This window comes from Phycodurus eques, chromosome 13 (assembly GCF_024500275.1).
Source record: "Phycodurus eques isolate BA_2022a chromosome 13, UOR_Pequ_1.1, whole genome shotgun sequence".
Lineage (NCBI taxonomy): Eukaryota > Metazoa > Chordata > Actinopteri > Syngnathiformes > Syngnathidae > Phycodurus > Phycodurus eques.
Genome location: NC_084537.1, coordinates 17,263,963 through 17,283,888, shown reverse-complemented (window position 1 = coordinate 17,283,888; position 19,926 = coordinate 17,263,963). Strand labels below are relative to the sequence as shown.

Sequence of the window (19,926 nt, the reverse complement as noted above, 5' to 3'; positions counted from 1 at the left end):
TAGTATTAGCAAGGTCTTGTTTATTTATTATTTATTACCAAAGAGCTATTTTTTTTGATACATGCTGGTTTTTGCTACATACAACACTGTTGACTATTACTGCCACTTTTGTTTACTTTCACATCAGCCTATACAGAATGCATAGTATAGCAAGGTGTTGTTTAATCATTATTACTGTATAGCTGTGGCGACCCTGTTTATTTACTTTCAACTGGACTGCTTTGAGGTTGGACTTCATTAGCTTTCATTTCTCATTTCCCAGCTGACTTGAATGCAGCATCAGGTCACATCGTCGGTAGTATGTAGGGAAAGGACAGGTCAGATGGTAATTTTAGGAATAGGTGAGGTGAGTGAGTGTGGCAAGACCCAAGGCAGAGGGGGACAAGGAGAGAATTGAGGACGGTGAACTGGGAGGATGCTGATGGATGTCACAGAAAGCGAGCCTCTTACCCACCTATTCATGATCAGATACACACGCCCACTGACTTTTGCATGGCTGCGAGAGGAGGAGGAGGAGCGGTGGCGCGTGAAGAGATTACAGCGAGTCACACAGAGAGAAGCAGAAACGCACCCCCCCAAAAAAAACACCACACCATTAACTGTGACACGTGACGCATGCATTATACCATGCGTTATAAAGGATATTGTGAATTAGGCATGTTTCATGAAATCTAAAGGAAAGTACAAATAGAAATAATCCAATAAAAGAGGTAAATCCATAGCGATAGCCAGTTATTCATGATAACTGCCACCTTGCACAATAGAAATAAACAGAGCCACTAGAAATAATCCAGAGTTTAAAAAAAAAAAAGAAAAAGAAAAAATCCACAGTTCACTTGGTCATGTACTGTATCTTATAATTAATGCAACTGATTCTTTCACTCTTTATTCATGATAACCACCAGTTTGCACAATAGAAATAAAGAGACTGGCTAGAAAGAATCCATTGTAATCCACAGAGTATTAAAAAAAAAAAAAAAAAAGCCCACAGTCATGGACTATCATATAAGTGATGCGAATGCTCCTCTCCCCATGATAGCCACTAGCAAGCACAATAGAAATAAACAGGACTGTAAATAATCCATAAAATACAAAACTAATACTTGCACAATAGCAATGAACAGAACAATTAGACATACTCCATATATGCGTGTAATGTACACGTCATATGATGATGTGATCGCTCTTCTTGCTGGTTATTCATGATAACCACCAACTCGCATAACAGAAATAAACACAATGACTAGAAATAATCCATAGGGTAGAAAAAAAATCCACAGCACAAGGTCAAGCACTTGCACATCAATGTACTATCATACAATTAATATGATGGCTAGTCTCAGTACTATATCACAATAACTGCCATTTTGAACAACAGAAAACACGACTGGAAATAATCCATACTGTAAAAAGAAAAAAGCCTGCAGCTCACCCTGTCATGCATATCATATCATTAATGCGATCACTTCTCTCTTCAATATGTCACCATAAATGCCACCTTGCACAACAGAAATTACGAGAACTATTAGAACTAATCCGTGAAGAAATAGAAAATCCACGGCACCCTCTGTCACGCACCGGCACATGCAATGTACTATCATACAATTAACGTGATCGCTCCTCTTGGAAGTACAGTATGTCGATAACTACCACCTTGAACAATAGAAATAAACATGACTAGAAATAATAGTAAAAAAGAAAAAAAGTCTACAGCACACTCGGTCATGTAGTATCATATAATAAATGCAATCATTCCTCTCGCCAGTTAATCATGATAACCGCTACCTTGCACATTAGAAATACACAGAACAACTAGAAATAATCCCAACAATTAAGGACACCAGTTTCACCTGTAGATGGTGCTTTCCTCTTTGGCCACCACCGCCTGCAGGTCGGTCAGCTGCAGGAAGCGGTCGTGGAAGTAATGCAGGTGCAGGATGCACACCAGAAGGAAGGAGGTGGGGATGAAGATCCTGGTGAACAGTTCAGCCACTGAGAACTTCTCAAGGCCCAGGTCCTTGAAACTGCATAGTGGGAATAAAGAGTCTGAAGAATTAACTCCAGTAGGCGATGATGCGATACACTGAAACCACAGCGACCTCACCTGTCTTTGTTCTCCGCTGAATCGGGTCTGAACTGGAAGGTGTAAACAGCGATGAGGACCAGCATGGTGTACATCACCACGGACATCCAGAAGTACTTCAGGATTTTCCGCCACCACTCGTAGTGCACCTGTGAATGGGAACACGGTGGGTAAGGTTTCAGGGTTGTGGGGTTTAATGGGCAGACGTAAACGGTGGAAATGCATTGCAATTACACAACACGCTCACGGGGACCGAGGGTGACAGTTTTGCCTTTAGGGCGATTCGATGATTTAGTGGTCAATTTTTACGGCACAGCAATAATGGTCAGCACCTAGGCGGGTATTGAATTTGCAATTTGGAAGAAATAAAGGAATAATAACACAGTCTGCAACCACTTTGTTTGAGGAATGCTTAACAGTTTACGTGGACCATCGTAATATAAGATGTAAAAAAGATGACTTTATTTGAATAGTAATTTTAAATGTATTCTTATAAAATTACAAATTATATTACACAAAAAAAAAATCTAATTTATCTCATAGAATTAGTATTTTCTTTTATAGAAAAAGTATTTTATGGCTTCATTCTTCTACTTTTATTACTTTATAGTCGTAATACTGAACTTTTATTCTTACAAAATTATGTTTTTTTTTTTACAAATTTAAAATAAAAAATAAAAATTAAAACACTATTCAGAAAATTGTATCTTTTTGACTTTATTAGAGAAAAATTACATCTCTGTAACTGGAAAATGAAACTTTATTCATGAAAAATACAACTTTATTCTTATAAAATTAGGACTTTAGTCTCAAAATGTTACCACTTTAATTTTATATGACATTCTTATACTTCATTCTCGTAAAACTAAGTATTTTGTCTTTAAACATAACTTAATTCTCATCAACTTGTGACTTTATTCTTGTAATATGACAACTTTTGTTTGTCTTTCAGTGTGCCCCGTAATCCCCTCCAGCCTTGCCAGATAATGCACGCAAGTGTGCGTACCTGGTAGAGCGCCACGCAGGAGAGGAACATCATCATGTAGATAATCTTGTACATGACGATAGTCCCCTCGAAGCTGACGAAGAAGAACATGCCGCCGCAGATGTAGATCCAATACTTGACCAACAGGGCCATCACCATGTTGCCCAGCACATGCACGACATCCCGCTCATCCTCAGCCTCAGACTCCTCTCTCTCTATAGGAGACGCAGAGTGTCAATCATTCATCCATTCACTCACAGTCACTTCTTTTTCGATTCACCTTTCATCTTTTGGTCCTCCACCTTAACGCCTAAAAGACCCGCCTCCTCCTCCTTTTGCTTCTCCGACCTCTCGGTGAGTGTCTGCCTCAGCAGCAGCCAGAAGCTCAGCAAACACAACACCTGCAAAACATGTGAGAAAATCTTTAGCTACGCCTGCACAAGGCAATCACCAATAGCCAGTAACTAAGTTAAGCGAATAATGCAAGTAACCGTGTTAAGCAAATAAGTATAGTAAGTTAAGTAAGAAAGTTCATATAAACGGGTATGTTAAATAACTAAGTACATTAAGCAGGTAAATTGGAACAGTAACTTACATAATTTAGTACGGATGTAAGGCGAGTAAAATAAGTAGAAACGTTAAGTAATTAAATAATAAGTACATATATGAAATAATATGAAAGTAAGTGAAGTCAATAAATGAAATAAGTATGACAAATCAGTAAAGTCAAGTTAATCATTTAAGCAACTAAAGTAAGTAAGCAAGCAGGTCAGTAATACAAGTAATTTAAGTCAAGTAAGTCAGTAAGGCAGCGAGCCACCAGATGAAGGTGCGTTGAAAAAAAATGTATTTAATAATAACACACATTACCAGCACTGATCTCATGACCAACAACGAACAAGCATCTATCTCACATGATAGTGGATATATATCGAAAAAGATTTAGACCTTGGAGGAGATGGAGTGAAAGAGGTTCTTCTTGGGCACGGAGAGTCCTGGCACATGTGCGATGCCCTCAAAGCTGAAGAAGTACTGCAGGACGATCAAGAGGTTGCCGTAGGCCACCATGAACGGTGATGAAAGCATGGCGTAACGCCGACGGTCGCGCACCATCCACAGCATGCACGACCAGATGAGGAAGACGAAGGTGAGCCACGTGATGTACGTGATGCTCCACGCCTGGAAGAACCAGAGAAGTACCATTTCATGTGCATTTTTTTCTACATATCTCTCCTACATGCTTGAAACACAGTGTATATGTAATAATATACGCCGCTCATACATTTATATGGGTTCACAGTCATAACGGCCCTCTGAGTGGAACCATAACTACGATGTGGCCGGCCACAAAAATGAGTTTGACACCCCTGCTGAGTGTACAACATCATTGGAGGAGATGCATGTCAAGGTGTGGATTCTCACCATCATGGCGATGAGCGCGCAAATGTAGCTCTGCTTCATGATGAAGTGAAAGACTTTGACCATGGCGCCCACTCCGCGCTTCCTCAGGGCGTCCCCGCTTCCCTCAGACTTCTCCTCTCCCGATGGCGATTCTCCGTCCTCCGGAGGAAGACTCACCTCGTACACGCACATGTCCTCCTTCTCTGCGCCGGCGCGCAGGCAAACACAGTTGATAAATCCTAACCTCGTCCTGTGAATCCTCCCAGTGTGGAAACGCTGTGGTCATCTACCAGTAGACTGACCTGTACAATGACCGACGGACTGGTCGCCTTTGTACTGAGGGGTGGCGTACAGATCCAGATAGCGCGGACCATTTTCAGTCACTGTGAAGTCGAAGGATGTTCCGTTGGAGGCAAGCACAACCTGGTTTGAAGAAAAGAGGAAACACACACATCAAGGTGATGATTTTCAAAGTAAAGCAGGAAGGCAAGTAAGTCAAGTCAAGAAAGTAGGCAAAGTAAAGTTGTTGTTGTGACTTCTGGCTGGTCCCATCAGGGTTCGCCACGGTGAGTCACTCGCATGATTTGTTTGGCACAGTTTTATGCCCGATGCCCTTCTTGATGCAACCCACCCACATTTTTTTTATCCGGGCTTGGGACTCGCTGTCTGCATGAAAGGAAGCAGCATGTACCACTACTCCACCAGTCCAAGGTAAGTAAATAAGTACAATTGTAAATTTGTTGGACATGTTACCTCCGTTGTACTGATGGCATCCTGGGTGGAGAGCAGCTAAGGTGACGGGAGAAAAGAGCAAACAAGGCAGGGCCGGTTAAGACTGCTTTGAACCTTTGCTTGTCATAAATGGAGGCAACTCATTATGATATTATTATGATCCATTTTAAATTTGAGTATTAGCTTATGAATGGTATGTTGAACGCAGGATTAAGCAAAATAAAGAGACCATAACATGGAGCTTGAATTTGCCCAAATAGTGAGGCCTCCCTTCAGATAAAGAAAACATAATTATGACCCCTTTAGGGATGTTTGTCTTAAACTTCAAAACTGTTGATGAAATCAACGCACATTTTTCTCGTCCGTGCCTTGCCGGGACTCCCACCACATCTGCCTCTTCCTGTTGGCTGAGTTATTTGTCCCGTTTCCGACCAGCTCGTCTTCCTCGCACACGTCTTCCTCCTTGTCGTCCTGAAACAACACAGATAGTCGCTGTGGATGGAGGTCGAGCGGCTTTCATCTTTGGATCGGATTTGTACCGGAAAACATGAATCACTGAAGGTTTTTTTTTTGTTGTTTCTGCTACTAGTCATGCTGAGCCTCTTTTATGCAAAGAGCCCTCAAATTGCCACATTAGAGGTGCAACAAATGACCTAGAAATCATCAGTCTACAGCCGACAACTGCTTTCAACACAACAGGGTGGGAGAAGTTGGAAAGGACGAGGCTGTTTAACAGAAGACAGTCGCTTCTCTTTACGTGAATTTTGCGGAAACTGTGTGAAAGGGGCTTTACTTTAGGCGGAGGTACACATTTTTTTTTTTATAACAAAGAAAAAACCTTAATCTGAGAGATTGTCAAAGGAATCAGCTATAAAAGAACACAAGGTCCATTATAATCTGATTACCGGTACTGAACACGCCTGTCAACTGCGGATTTATGCGCAAACCATGTTTTATTATTAGCATCTTCTAAAGTGAACACGCACACAACAAAGGGATCAATACATGAATACAACCCTGTAAGGCTTACAAGCAAGTATTGACCTTGCACAAAAAAAAAACAAAAAAAACACACTAATCTATAACTTCATTACAGGACAAAGGGCCAGTGCTTCAAACTGTGATGTGAAAGTCATTTTAAGCTCCAACACACCATTGAACATCTTCGAGACACAATACAGGTATATTGTGCTAAGAAAGTTCAGCCTCGCTCCAATAAAATAGGTCCTGGCTGGGTTAGTTTCACTTGTTGTAGAGGGACTATGTCCCAGTACTTCTGTCCATAGAGAGCAGCCTTTACTCAAAACTACACAAAATGACTCATGCTGGTTTAGGTTTTAACTACCACTAGATGTTCCCCGAAACATCCCAACATGGGTCCAGGGTCAGTTTTATTTCCTGGAGATGGATGGGTCTTAATACCTTTTTCCCCTTAACTTCCCCAAATGGCTCAGGGTTCAATTTCACATGTCCCGATACCTTTGTCTCTAGAGCACATCCTTTTCCCAAAGTTTTCCAAAATGGCTCCCAGCTCAGTTTTTATTTATTTTTTCATCAAAAAATGCCTTTTGGTTATTTTTAGTTTGTATTGATCATTAATTTATATTTAAGAGCCACTATTATGAAAATAAGCAATGTATTTATGAGTAATAGTGTATGTGGGGGGGTGGGGGGGGCTTACGGTGAGCTGGTCGATGGGCTCCTGCAGCCAGAGGCGTATGAGAGTGGCCAGCGTGTAGTAGAGCAGCAGCAGCATGATAGGGTTGACAAAGTGGTGCCACTTGCGCTTGGAGTGCACCATCAGCTTCCACGTGTGGCCGCAGTCGCTCTGAATGATGGGTGTCATGCCGAAGTACCTGCAGGGGCGGGGGGCACACACAGAAGCTTTGGTTGATGCCGTGTGGCAGAGTGAGCGCCATGTGATAGTGCAGAATTCCAGACCGATCATCAGAAGTTGAGAACGTTAACTTTTCCTCCGTACCCATATGCGATTACGACGTATGCCATAAGGTTACATTGAACATTCGATCTGTATCTGTTAGGGATTGGCGAATTCGTTGATTCATAAATTGGGAAAAATAAATTTCCATGAAGACCTCAATTTTTACATTACTGTTGTCTTTTTAAATGGAGGAACCTTGTTGAAAATTCAGAAAGTTATTTTAAATGTAAATTTCCATTTGAATGATTGCATTTGAATCATGAATTTGAAAAACAGTGATTATCTCTCATGTATGAATAAACTATCACAATATTACCTCACAGTTCTGAGGACCCGGGTTCAATCCCCAGCCCCGCCTGTGTGGAGTTTGCATGTTCTCCCCGTGCCTGCGTGGGTTTTCTCCGGGCACTCCGGTTTCCTCCCACATCCCAAAAACATGCATGGTAGGTTCATTGAAGACTCTAAATTGCCCGTAGGCGTGAATGTGAGTGCGAATGGTTGGTTGTTTGTTTGTATGTGCCCTGCGATTGGCTGGCAACCAGTTCAGGGTGTACCCCGCCTCCTGCCCGATGACAGCTGGGATAGGCTCCAGCACGCCCGCGACCCTAGTGTGGAGAAGCGGCTCAGAAAATGGATGGATGGCTGGATCTGAATATATTGACACAATTGTTTTCAAAATATATTGAAATATAACTTAAAGTTTATTTAATACACAGAATGTCTATACATTTATATAAATAACAATTCATGAAACATTTTTATAAACTGATGCAGTTGCGTTGCTCTTCCGGATCAAAATATTTGAAAAACTATGAAAACTCTAATGGTGGCATGGTGACTTAGAGGTTAGCACGTTTCCCCTCATAGTGCTGTGGTACGAATCCGGGCCGCAGCCTTCTTGTGTGGAGTTTGAAATGTTCTCCCCATGCTTGCGTGGGTTTTACCCGGGTATCCCGGCTTCCTCCCGCATTCCCAAAATATTCCTGTTAGGTTCAGTGATGACTAATTGTTCATAGAAGTGAATGACTATTTGTCTATATGTGCCCTGCAATAAGCTGGCGACAAGTTCAGGGTGTAACCCGCCCTCTCGCCCAAAGTCAGCTGGGAAAGGCTGCAGCTCACCCGCGACCCTTTGTGCGTTTGCATTTGTCTTTTTAGCGAAATAAAAAGCAGTATTTTCAAAACGTCGTATGTACCGTGTACGTGTGTGTGGTCCAGGTGTGAAACAAAGTTACTACACAAACCGCAGCCCGTCGCTACGGCAACAGATTGTCTCCTTCCTCATGCATAATACAACAAGCAGGGTGCTTGTAGTAGAGCTCTTAAAAGCCCCGATGTTTGTGCGTGTGCTGAGTGGAAGAGTTTGCTACATCCACCCTGCGGCTGCTTTTGTTGCTGTTTTGTTGCCTTCTTCCTGTCTCCAACAACAAGTAAACATTTGCAGCGCTTTCGCAAACTCCTGGAGGCTCCCCAAATGTTGTCATGTTATGTTTTGGTGTGTAAAAGGCGGGGAAAGCACTCGTGCATTAAGGAGTTACAGTACCTACGTCCGAGTGTTTTATAGCGGAATCATCAACCTTTGCCGCGAAAGCTCCGCCAACATCCTATGATGAAAACGCACAACTTTTGCAATTAAAGCGGATATGTTAGGGAAAATTGACTGTTTAATAGTTTGCATACAAAAGCTGTAGTTATTTAAATATTTTGTAATGACCTATTTTGGAAAATGTGTACGTGAGCAAGCCCCTCTGCACCACTGCCTCAGTAATTGTACAAGGATATTGTTAAATTACCCCGTAGTGGCTTTGCGCATGTGCCATTCATTTGCAGTATGGACGTGGAAGGATGATCATTTCCTGCTCTGGAGGGAGTATCAGAGTCTCCAGAGGTTTTATCACTTATCACTTTGTTTATTTTGAAAATTAGTCACTATGGAAGTCGGAAAAGCCGTTAGGTTGGCAAGAGTGTGACTTTTTGTGCTGTCTGTACTGGTCGAATATGCTACAAGGGAACGTGGCACTCGTAACACTATACACTGTAATTCACTGAAAAGTCAAATGAAAACAGTTTTCGAACTCTGCTTGGGTGCGCCATTAATTACATCATTGTTGTTGTCGCATAATTACAACGTACCAGATCAAAATCAGCTGGTGGACCTTCCGTAATAAATATTGAACAAATAAATAAATTATAACATTATACTGTTTTAAGCAGAGTCCATCCATTTTCTGAGCCGCTTCTCCTCACTAGGGTCGCGGGCGGGCTGGAGCCTATCCCAGCTATCGTCGGGCAGGAGGCGGGGTACACCCTGAACTGGTTGCCAGCCAATCGCAGGGCACATACAAACAAGCAACCATTCGCACTCACAGTCACACCTACGGGCAAGTCTCCAATGAATGCATGTTTTTGGGATGTGGGAGGAAACCGGAGTGCCCGGAAAAAAACACGCCGGCACGGGGAGAACAATCCCTGACCCCACACAGGCGGGGTCAGGGATTGAACCCCGGTCCTGAGAACTGTGAGGCTGACGCTCTAACCGGTCATCCACCGTGCCGCCGTGTTGACTTATGTATGATAAAGATATTTTCACACCACAACTCATGAATTTGTCTCATGCCGAAAATCACACAACACCCCAGAAATGGAAGATATTTTTTTCCCGCAATGCATCAAGGGATATATCGCTTGTCTAGTGACCATTGGTTGCTTTTCAAGATGCATTGTGGGATACATTGAGGGCACTATAAAGAGGATAACGTGATTTGGAACACAGCCTACTGTAGGTTTTTCATGATCGGGGGCACACGGCGTGCCGGTTCCCTGATCAATGCCACATTTACAGTGCTTTTTTTCATTGAGGACCTGACCTAATGTAGCCATCTTCAGGCGCGACAGACTCCTGGAAGAACTGGAACTGGTAGAGGTAGAGGACCACCAGGTGGCCGGCGCTGAAGATGGCCATTAGCACGCACATGCAGCTGAAGAGCAGTGTGTCGAAGGTGCGGCGCAGGGACCACCAGGTGCACAGGAACAGGAAGATGAAGAAGTAGACGGCTGAGGTGAGGGAGGGCAGCATCATCCCTGGGAAAAAAAATGTAACGCACAAAATGGTGGACTCCGGTGGCTATGGTGACCAAATGAGGCCTTACCTGTGGCCCCCAACAAGATGGTCACCACAACCTTCCCCGCCATGGTGATAAGATTCCCGATGACCTCCTTCACTTTGGACGCCACCTCCGCCACCAGCCGCAATATCTTCATCTTGGTGCTCTCCTTGGCTTCTTCCTCTTCCTCCTCCTCCTGTTCCTCACCCTCGTCTTCCTCTGCCTCATAGCCTCCGTCCGAGTCCTCCTCCAGCAGGATGTGGTCTTCCAGGCTCAGCTTTTCATCTTCTTCCTTTCAGTGACAATGATGGACTTTAGCGTTAACACTTTTCATACAAGTGGAAAAAGAAAGTTATCCACGATTAATGTTAAAAACAATAAAAGTTTAAGTTGGATAACGAGTGACGATGTTGGAGTTTTACAACTTTGAATGCATAATTAATTACATTCCTGTCTATATCCTTCTTAATATAATAGTACTATATATTTCATCAGAAATATTCTGTATTAATTCAATGAATAATTAAGATAATATTTTGTTTACATTTATTATTATTTTAAGAAAAAAATATTTAAAAAATACATATATGAATAACATTTTATAGTATGCTATTTAATTTAATATAAATATGTTAGCCGGCACGGCGGACGACTGGTTAGCACATCTGCCTCACAGTTCTGAGGACCGGGGGGGCGGGGGGGGTTCAAATCCCGGCCCCCGCCTGTGTGGAGTTTGCATGTTTTCTCCGGGCACTCCGGTTTCCTCCCACATCCCCAAAACATGCATGGTAGGTTAATTGGAAACTCTAAATTGCCCATAGGTATGAATGTGAGTGTGAATGGTTGTTTGTTTCTATGTGCCCTGCGATTGGCTGGCGCCCGGTTCAGGGTGTACCCCCTCTCTCCCGAAGATAGCTGGGATAGGCGCCAGCAGCCCGCGACCCTAGTGAGGATAAGCGGTGAAGAAAATGGATGGATAAATATGTTAATATATTAAAAAAATTTACGAAATACTGACAGAAGAGTTAATATTCTATTTATCAACATTTAATAATGAAATGTACATTGCTATATTATATATTTTGTATTTGTCATTATCAGTTAATTTTGTTTTTACAAGTTTGTCTATTATACATGAATAGATTGTCATATCCATCCATCCATCCATTTTCTTTTACCGCTTATCCTCACTTAGGTCGTGGGCTGCTGGAGCCTATCCCAGCTATCATCGGGCAGGAGGCGGGGTATACCCTGAACTGGTTGCCAGCCAATCGCAGGTATAATTATATAGTTGTATTATTATTATTTATGATTATTATTATCTTTTATTTCCAATTAATTATTGAACTTAATAGAATGGAGTTAAAATTGATATAATTCACTTGACACGCCTTGTTGAGGCTGCTCCTTGTTTTCCGGGTAAATGATGCAAAAAAAGAAATTAAAAAAAAGCCCACCCAAAAAAGCAAGACACTCATGAGAGTTCAAAGACTGCTGAACCGCGATCTCTCGAACATCACACGCAGCCGCAGTCAGAACTCCGGTGTGTTCCCGTGACTTCCGAAGCATATTTTCCCCCACACAGAATTCTCCAAGTACACGCAGGTGAGCAAGTTGGCAAAAATCAAGATCGCACTTGTTCCTCTGCTTGGAAGTGGGCGTTGTCCTGAGCCATGTCCTCGGGCGGCCTCTTCTGGACCAGACTGCGACACAGAAACCAGATGGCCCCGCCCACCACGCACATGCCAATGTCCGGTACGAACACTCGGATGCCGTTTCCTGCGTCCGCACCGATCACGCTGGGAAGACAAAAGGGGAAAAAAAGTTATGCAATCCCAATGCACTTGAACGCATCACAGCATTGCGAAAACAATAGCTCTTCACATGAGGACTGTTTCCGTTTATCCATCCATCCATTTTCTGAGCCGCTTATCCCCACAAACGTCGCGGGATGTTTCCGTTTATTCAGGTGTTATTTTAATGTGTGTTGCATTCTTTGGTTTTTATGTGCATTTTAATGAAATAATGCCTGCTGCTTTAAATGCTTTGCTCTAAACAAGTGACTAAGCACTAGAGAGTGGGGGGGGGGGGGGGGGGGGGGATGTTCAGTGCAAATCCAGCACCACATATTGTATTTTCATAAAGAGTTTTTTTTTTAAAACATTATTAATTAAATCAAGATTTGTATGGAGAGGAAAAACTACCAAAACAAAACAAAAACCTAACCGATAGTAGCAGTGAGCTTGGCGTGACTCGCTGGGATTTAGTGGTGCCGCTTGAGGACATTTACGAGGGCGTCATGATTTTCCCAAAATGACGAACAGCTTTTCAAAAACCTTTAAACTGGCTTTTTATCATTCCAAGTATTGTTCCTGCTTGTGTTTTACGCCAAATGCCAAGGCATTCTGAGCCTGATTAAATTGTTGACAAAAAACAGAACATGGTAATTATCACTCAAATGTAGAACGTTTTTGGTCATTGACAACATATGAGGGTATAGTATATTGCCCAACTACTGACATATCTAGAAAGCCATCATTATAACCGTTAATTGGATGCATCACTCGGTTTGGTTTGTCACAAATACATTTTGAGGGGGTGGGGTAATGTGTAGTTTGTAGTTTGGATATAAAATTTATCTTTTGAGACATCAGTCCTGGAAATTGACACACGTACTTCGTATTATGTACTGTATACAGACAAACACAGACAAACGGGCATTCGCACTTAAAATGTTTAATTAGACACAATGAAAGAAAAAAAAATGCAAAAGGATGCAAGTATTGTGTCATTTTTAAGCAATCAAATCAAATTCAAGAATTAACTAAAGGCCTAATTTAATTTAAAACATTTAATAAAATGAATGTGAAAACAAATGTGTAAATGAAACTAAAGCCAAAAAAATTACAATTTGAAGAATTTAATTAAAACTTTGAATTACACTTTTAAAGAATTACATTATCCATCCATCTTCTATATTGCTTATTCTTACTGGGGTCGCGGGTGTGCTGCAAACTATCCCAGACGGCTTTGCACGAGAGGCGGTGTACAACCAGTCAATTGCACGACACACACAGACAAACGACCATTCACACTCACACTTAAGGACAATTGAGAGACTTCAATTAACCTAACATGCATGTTTTTGGAACGTGGGAGGAACCTTCAGCCATCAAATTTAACGCTTACAACTCACATCCCTCATCGTGCTTGTTGCGCCATCATTAGCAGCACGAAGACCGCTCCAAGACGCTCGCCTTAATGTACCTACAATCTGGGTGAACGCGGCTAAAGACTTCCACCACCTAGTAGTGGAGGAAAAAAAGACACTGGGCGAGTTTTGACATTCCCGTACTTGGGAAGCCGCAGCTAACGGGATCAGTGCAGACATGGCGGCAGCCTAACTGGGTTTAGTTTTCATCATCAGCCCACAGAGGGACACCAAAGTGCTCTTTACCGTCATTGTCAGGCCTTTACACTGCCTGGAATTTTTTTCCGCCATTTGTTTCCCCTGTGTTGCTGTTCAGTGTAAACTGCGCAAACAACATGCAATGAGGCCATTTTTCACCTTGGAAGTCGGGATATTAAGGGTATTCTACAATGGCGGGAGAAGAATGTGACGTTTCCCGCACTTACTTCTCCTGCCCTGTTGTGTCCAAAGCAAATGTCGCTGCCTGACAACTATTATTACGTCAAGAAAATGTCTTATTAATTATCTGATCACGGGATGGCGCTTCTCTGTGTGACTCGCACAATAACCCACTTTCCCTGGGTTCTGTGTAGAAGGCACAAGCAGTGATTAATCAATTTGGTGTGAACACTCGCAGAGACCCCAAATCCGGTACTGTAAATGCAAAACCTACGTCCACATTCGGCAAACCAGGTAAAAGCACTTCCTCCTCGCTCAGGTGAATAGGGAAGAGGACCGTTTCAAAGCACCCGTAGGAACTTTAAATGTCTACAATGTCTTTTTAACACAAGATGTTAACACTTATATCATATTTGTGTAAATAAATTCTATATTGTACATGCATTTAACCTTTATCCAAAGACACCAACCATTAAGAAAAGAAGTTCGGCTTCAAACAATTACGGTATGTCATCAAGCCAAGTAATGGTTTGTAGCATAGCATAAACTGGAAGTCAGCTATTCCGTGTTTCCGCGATGGTCACGTGACGTTGCCCATACCGCAGATCGCACAAAGTGTGGTCATGTCAGCATTGCAAAGGGAAGAATTTTCTTTTTGCTGACTTGGCACTTTACCAAAACATTAGCCAGTCTCGCTGTTCCTGATGACCCAATTGCTCAACTGTGAGATAAAACCAAGCACACCCTCCACGCGTTTACCTTTAGAGGAAAATGCCACACTTAAACACTTACGGCCCATAGCAAAGTACATTGAAACACATGCACAATAACGTTGTTACGCGCACATTTGTGGTCGAACTTGTGCTAGGAATCTTACCTCTCAAATCCAATTTGTCTGATGGATTTCTCCCACGCAGAACCTGCATGGAAAGAAAATGTTTAGTGAGCATTATTATGATTATATTGAATAAGCAAATAGTGTCCACATTGCTGGTTTGAATAGATGTGTATTGTTATTTTACACTCCACAGTAATCCCACCTGGGGTTACTGTCCAGACCACACCCACAATATCTGAAACCACGATGTAGAAAGACCCTATTTAAATAGGCTCTAGGCATGTTTTGATCGCATTTACGCTCCTAACCCTAACCTAAAAAGTGAAAGGTTACATAAGAAAATAGAAAAAGCTTAACTAAAAATAAAAGTTTCACCAGTGACAAGCTCAGAGGCCAACTATATTATAAAAGGTACCCAAAATATTAGGAACGGTTCTTAGTATGATGCAGTACAGCAAACCTTAAGCACAATAAAAAAAATATTCTTACATGAATTTAAAAAAAAAAAAAAAATAAATAAAAAATCACATGCCACTTCATCCTTCAATTTTTTTTTTATTATTTATATTGGTATTTTGTTTTCTCTTTTAAAAAAAAAATAAAACACTACCATGTGCTGCTGTAACACCTACATTTCCCCTATGTACATTATTATCTGAATTTGTAGAAGGATTTTAATGAATACAGCTCCTGTACTGAATCTCAGGGGATGAAGAATGCCATCTTTCCTTCCGAGTACTTCAAGTGTTCTCGAACGTCACCCCGGAGCAGCGGGGGTTCGTTTCCAGCTATTCAGAGAACTCAGACAAACAGGCGCAACATTGCCGCCTTTTGTTGTGCCGCCAGAAGCAAACACTGCCAAGTTAACTCAGAGATTCGGTGAAATATTTGCTGGTTGTTAAGCCACTCATTGAGGGGACCACAAGTTTGTGGTTGGTGGAGAGTGGCAATACTCCAAAGACAATAGAAGGCAACAGCACAAACCACATTAATCCTGCATACAACATTAATCACAAAATATACAACTGAGTGTAAGACGAATTTTCCCTTGAGGAATTCTAATTAGTAAGCTAAATTAAAGGAGGTAAATATGCTACATTAGAGTTATAGAGAACAATCAATATACAGTATAAATATAGTACATTCGTGGTGTATAGAGCATGAAATACAGGGGTGCACATAAGTGGTGCGCAGACGCGCATGCGCTTTGGAAGTATTAAGAGTGGACAAAAAGTGTCATTTTTGCTGCACCCCATTTTTTTCTTCATTCATCTATTTTTTTGATTTTTTTTTATCTCTCTATAATCAATTCCACCCCAGTTCCACAATATTCGCATCTGTGTCAATTATTTGATTCAGTCATCCACGAAAATCCTTTTAAATGTAAACAATGTTGCATTTTAGAAGAAATATTGTCATACATTAAAAATGTGATCAATTGAGATTAATGAATTACAAATCCTCTCATCAGATTAGATTTTATTTAATCGAGTCCCACCCCAATTGGGTTGTCTAGGTTATAGGTTGCCATTTGAACAGGGTTGTGTAGACTTTTTATATCCACTGTAGCTTCCTTTCAGCTCCTTTGTTAATTGTTGTATTATTGACTGTGGTCATTGTGGTAACAGAAAGAGATCCATCCATCCATTCTCCACACAGGCGGGTGCGGGATTTGCACCCCGGTCCCCAGAACTGTGAGGCAGATGTGCTAACCAGTTGTCCACCGTGCCCAGAAACAGATGTACAAGTTAAATACATATTACTGGGTTTTTTTCTTAATTGTATGAATAATTTTGACGATGGGCGGCCTTTTTCTTGGCTCGAGCACTTGCCTCCAAAAATGTCTGCACGTGCCTAAAGTCAATCCATTAATGTCGTGGGTTGGAGGAAAAGAAATGAGTACATACGGTATATTACATTATGATACATTAGCTGTATAGAACAGTAAACATGGTACATTAGAGATACATATAACATAAAATATAATGTAAATACGGAACATAAGGGTTGTATGTGACATTAAATATGTTGTAAATATGATATTTTAGAGGTATATATAGTAGATGTTAAATATGATGTTAGTATAGTACATTAGGGCTGTATAGAACATTAAACATGAGGGGGAAGTGAAAGTGTCGTGTTTGGGTGTATTTTTCTGCCTTCGACATCCTTTCCTGCATTTCCAGTCAATCCCTCCCTTATCTGACCTTTCTAAATCTGGTATTCAACCCCTTGACACCCTTTTCCTTCTGGCTGCGGCGTAAACAAGAAGCCTTCCTTCACACTGAGGCGGTTACCCATACCACCCGCCCGCCTCTGCCTCTCCCTTCAGAGAACTTTCTATTTCCTCTTAACCACGTCGGCCACCGTGAAGCGGAGTAGTTCAGCCGAAACCCTCACAAGCACCAGCTGCTTCCGCAGGTCATCTACTGGTCACCGCCTTTTCCTTAAGACTCATCCGCCATTCCTCTGTGCTGACTGTGTTTGTGTGTGTGTGTGGGGGGGGCATTTACAAAGAGTTTTGGGGCTTGTGTGCTGTTAACCGTCAAAGACATGGGTGGAGCTGGCGAGAAGGAGGAGGAGGGGGGGGGCGTCTTATCTCATCCAAGCTGTCACGTTTTCACGTCATTTTCCTGCCACGCACCGCGCCCATCTGTTGACCAAATAGTAAGACCACCACTTTCTGACTACTACGTGTAGCATACGTCGTTAGCCTCAAACATAATAATTGTACCCCCAATGAAATGCTGGTTTGTGCTCGAATAAATAAATACCACACCACTCAGATGTGTTTAGAAAAATGAGAGCAACGGAGTTGAGTGAGTGACAGAGGCCCTAATACAATGTGTAAACAAGTAAACAAAAAAAGTTCACTTTAAAAACCTTTTCTATAAAACATTTAATTTATTTATTACAAACAGCATCATTTCATATTAAACTAATGTTGATAAAATGTACACAAAGTTTTTTTCTGAAATAATACTAAAATACGATTCAACATTCTAAATTAAAACCTATTACTTAAATTATAAAGGCACCCTAATATTTTCAAATAAAATGCATTTGCAAAAAAAACAAAAGACATTTAAATGTAAACATTAAATATAATATATTACTTAATATATAAAATGTATTTTAATATAATACGTATAATTATAACTAAAAAGCAAAACAAACCAAGACAATAAATAAAAGAAATTAAACAAATACATTTCATGGAATAAAAATGAAACATGAAAAAGAATTTTCAAAATAAAAATGTTTTTGCACAAAAAAAGCCTCCCCGTGAATAAGTGCCAATCACTATATAAGTAAATACAGTATACGTCTACAATAAGACAGTTTGTACCATCTTCATTCATTCTACTACATACAGTATTTCAGTAAATGATGTTATTTAGGAATAATCATTAAATGCATTACTGTAATAGGATTTAATATTGCAGTGAAAATTAATTTATATAAATAAAAGCCTTGCCCTAATACACACTTTACCCCTTAAAAGACGCTTAGTACTCCCTACAGTTGTTTAAATACAGTAAAAAAAATAAAAATAATAATAATAACGGTGAACTTTAATGCACTCGTTAGAAATTTTTATGTGATCGTTTGCAGCACCGAGTCGTGTACATTCATGAAAATGAGCATCATACACAAAAAAATTAATAGAAGTTGAAGTGTTGAGTGTTAATTTTCTGTGACCAGTGAGCGACATTTCTTAATTACACTGAGTAACTTCATTTTACATGATAAACACTTAATGGAGTTTTCCACCTTCCTGGCAGCCAACTGAACATTTTCATTAAGTCAGTTTTGTGAGGGAAGAAGTACTTTCGGTTCATCAATGATTTCCACACTGGAGCTCAGGCCATCAATCATTGCTGCTACGTTGTTAGTTTGCTAAGAATTTGTTGGGAGTTGTGGGATCCTCCAAACACAGATGTTTGACTCTTGTTGCGTCCGTTACTAATGAATAGTTTGTTACTGGTTTCTTACATTCAATGCATGCCGCAAGAGGAAACAGAGAAAGAAGAAGAGATGAACCGAAAGATACACAGTGAACAGAGGACGACGCAAAGTGAAGAGGCAAACTGAAGAAGACGTAAACAGAGAAGACTTAAAACAAGAAGACATAAACCAAAGAACAGATGGAGAAAACTAAAACAAAACAAAGATGCGAACAACAGAAGGAAACACAACCAAAAGAAGACGGACACCAAAGAAAACCCAAACCAGAACAAGAAACGAACCGAAGCGAATGCAAACCAAAGAAGGCGTAAACTTAAGAAGTGAACCAAAGAAGACATTTATTCACGCAGCAAAGAAGACCGATAAAGGTGTGAACCAAAGAAGACACAAACCAAAAATGGAATAAGAATAAGACGCAAATCAAAAAAGAAATGCAAACCAAAGAAGTGAACCAAAGAAAAAGACAAACCAGAGAAGACGCAGACCAAAGTAGCTGTGAACCAATGAAAACCCAAACAGAAGACGATGTAAACCAAAGAACAAACCTGGGGAAGATGAAACTCAGACAAAAACGCAACGCGAAGAAGACAAACTGAGCTCGAAGATAAAGATGAACCTCAGACAGCGAAGACACAAACCAAACAAAATGCGAACAGAAGACAAAGCGCTCACAAACCAAAAATAGGAACAGAAAACTAAACCAAAGAACAAACCTGAGGAAGACAAAGATGCGACTCTGACAGCGCCGAAACGCGATGCGAAGAAAACAAACAGAAGTAGAAGATAAAGACGCGACTCAGACAGCAAAGAAAACACAAACCAAGAAAATGCGAACAGAAGAAGACAAAGAGGATACAAACCAAAGAAGATAGGAACAGAAGAGGAAGATGCAAGCCAAAGAAGAAAACGTGAATCAAAGAATAAGATGCAAACCGAAGAAGAAAATGCTAACAAAGAAGATGCAAACTGAAGATGCAATTTAGATAGCAATTACGAAGACATGACCCCGAAGAAGATGAAGACGACAACAACTCAGAGACCAAGAAAGAATACACAAATTCAAGGCCACAACGCCATTTACAACCTTGAAAGTCGCTTTGGTTGATATTCATACGTCAATGCTGACAGCCTTGAGGGCTTTCTACGTGGTACTTACAATTGAAGTCGGAGCTGATTGAGTTGCCGGCTAGGAGACTGTTGACCGTAATCTGATAGATGATGTGCAGCAGCAGGAAGGACATACTGGTGAAGCACAGCGACTGCAGCAGACGCCCTGTGTGGCC

At 41.0% G+C, this 19,926-nt stretch overlaps 1 protein-coding gene across 1 annotated transcript in view; it reads right to left on the bottom strand.

Annotated features, from left to right (window-relative positions):
• LOC133412126 (piezo-type mechanosensitive ion channel component 2) overlaps positions 1-19,926 on the bottom strand; it is a 69,047-nt gene that overhangs the window by 33,212 nt on the left and 15,909 nt on the right. Inside the window, exons 3-17 of the mRNA XM_061695204.1 lie at positions 19,800-19,925; positions 14,714-14,756; positions 11,884-12,046; positions 10,293-10,539; positions 10,011-10,224; positions 6,883-7,057; positions 5,553-5,672; positions 5,223-5,258; positions 4,772-4,892; positions 4,491-4,672; positions 4,017-4,247; positions 3,349-3,469; positions 3,090-3,283; positions 2,105-2,232; positions 1,851-2,024 (exon numbers count right to left, since the gene is read on the bottom strand). Coding sequence (XP_061551188.1) covers positions 1,851-2,024; positions 2,105-2,232; positions 3,090-3,283; positions 3,349-3,469; positions 4,017-4,247; positions 4,491-4,672; positions 4,772-4,892; positions 5,223-5,258; positions 5,553-5,672; positions 6,883-7,057; positions 10,011-10,224; positions 10,293-10,539; positions 11,884-12,046; positions 14,714-14,756; positions 19,800-19,925 — 2,275 coding nt within the window. The remainder of the gene's footprint in view (positions 1-1,850; positions 2,025-2,104; positions 2,233-3,089; positions 3,284-3,348; positions 3,470-4,016; positions 4,248-4,490; positions 4,673-4,771; positions 4,893-5,222; positions 5,259-5,552; positions 5,673-6,882; positions 7,058-10,010; positions 10,225-10,292; positions 10,540-11,883; positions 12,047-14,713; positions 14,757-19,799; position 19,926) is intronic.